Here is a 395-nt window from a genome sequence, read left to right as displayed (position 1 = left end):
GCGGCTTAGTGTGGTTGGAGTTGACGGTGGTTGTGGCGGTGGTGGTTGCGGTGGCGGTGGTGATGAGGTTGATGATGATGCAGCTGGAGAAGATAAAGGTAGTACTCCGAAATTGTTGTTGAGTGATGAAGTAGTGTTTGATGATGAATCAAATTCTTGAAGAGAATTCATGACTATTCAGTAATTAATGCTTGCGCTTCTGATCTAAAAGATTATATATATAGATAAAGATTTTGGATCTTTAATAATTCGGTGTTCTTGAAAATTTCTCTCTCTCTCTCTCTCTATGTTACTGTTTTTTCTTTTTGAATTTGCTTTATTGGAAAGACAGTTGACTCAGTTATTGTGTGGAGAAGAAGGAAGATTTCAGAGAGAAAAGAGAGGAGAGTGGGTTG

General features: G+C 38.5%; 1 protein-coding gene across 1 annotated transcript in view; it reads right to left on the bottom strand.

Moving 5' to 3' along the window:
* The window catches only part of LOC107466190 (protein LIGHT-DEPENDENT SHORT HYPOCOTYLS 4), a 1,772-nt gene extending 1,601 nt beyond the window's left edge, over positions 1–171 (bottom strand). The window contains exon 1 of the mRNA XM_016085180.2: positions 26–171. Within this exon, the coding sequence (XP_015940666.1) occupies positions 26–171 (146 nt within the window). The remainder of the gene's footprint in view (positions 1–25) is intronic.
* Between the last annotated feature and the right edge of the window lie 224 nt (positions 172–395).

Source organism: Arachis duranensis, chromosome 9, assembly GCF_000817695.3.
Source record: "Arachis duranensis cultivar V14167 chromosome 9, aradu.V14167.gnm2.J7QH, whole genome shotgun sequence".
Taxonomy (NCBI): Eukaryota; Viridiplantae; Streptophyta; class Magnoliopsida; order Fabales; family Fabaceae; genus Arachis; species Arachis duranensis.
Note: the sequence above shows the minus strand (reverse complement) of the source record. Positions and strands in the feature narration are given on the sequence as shown.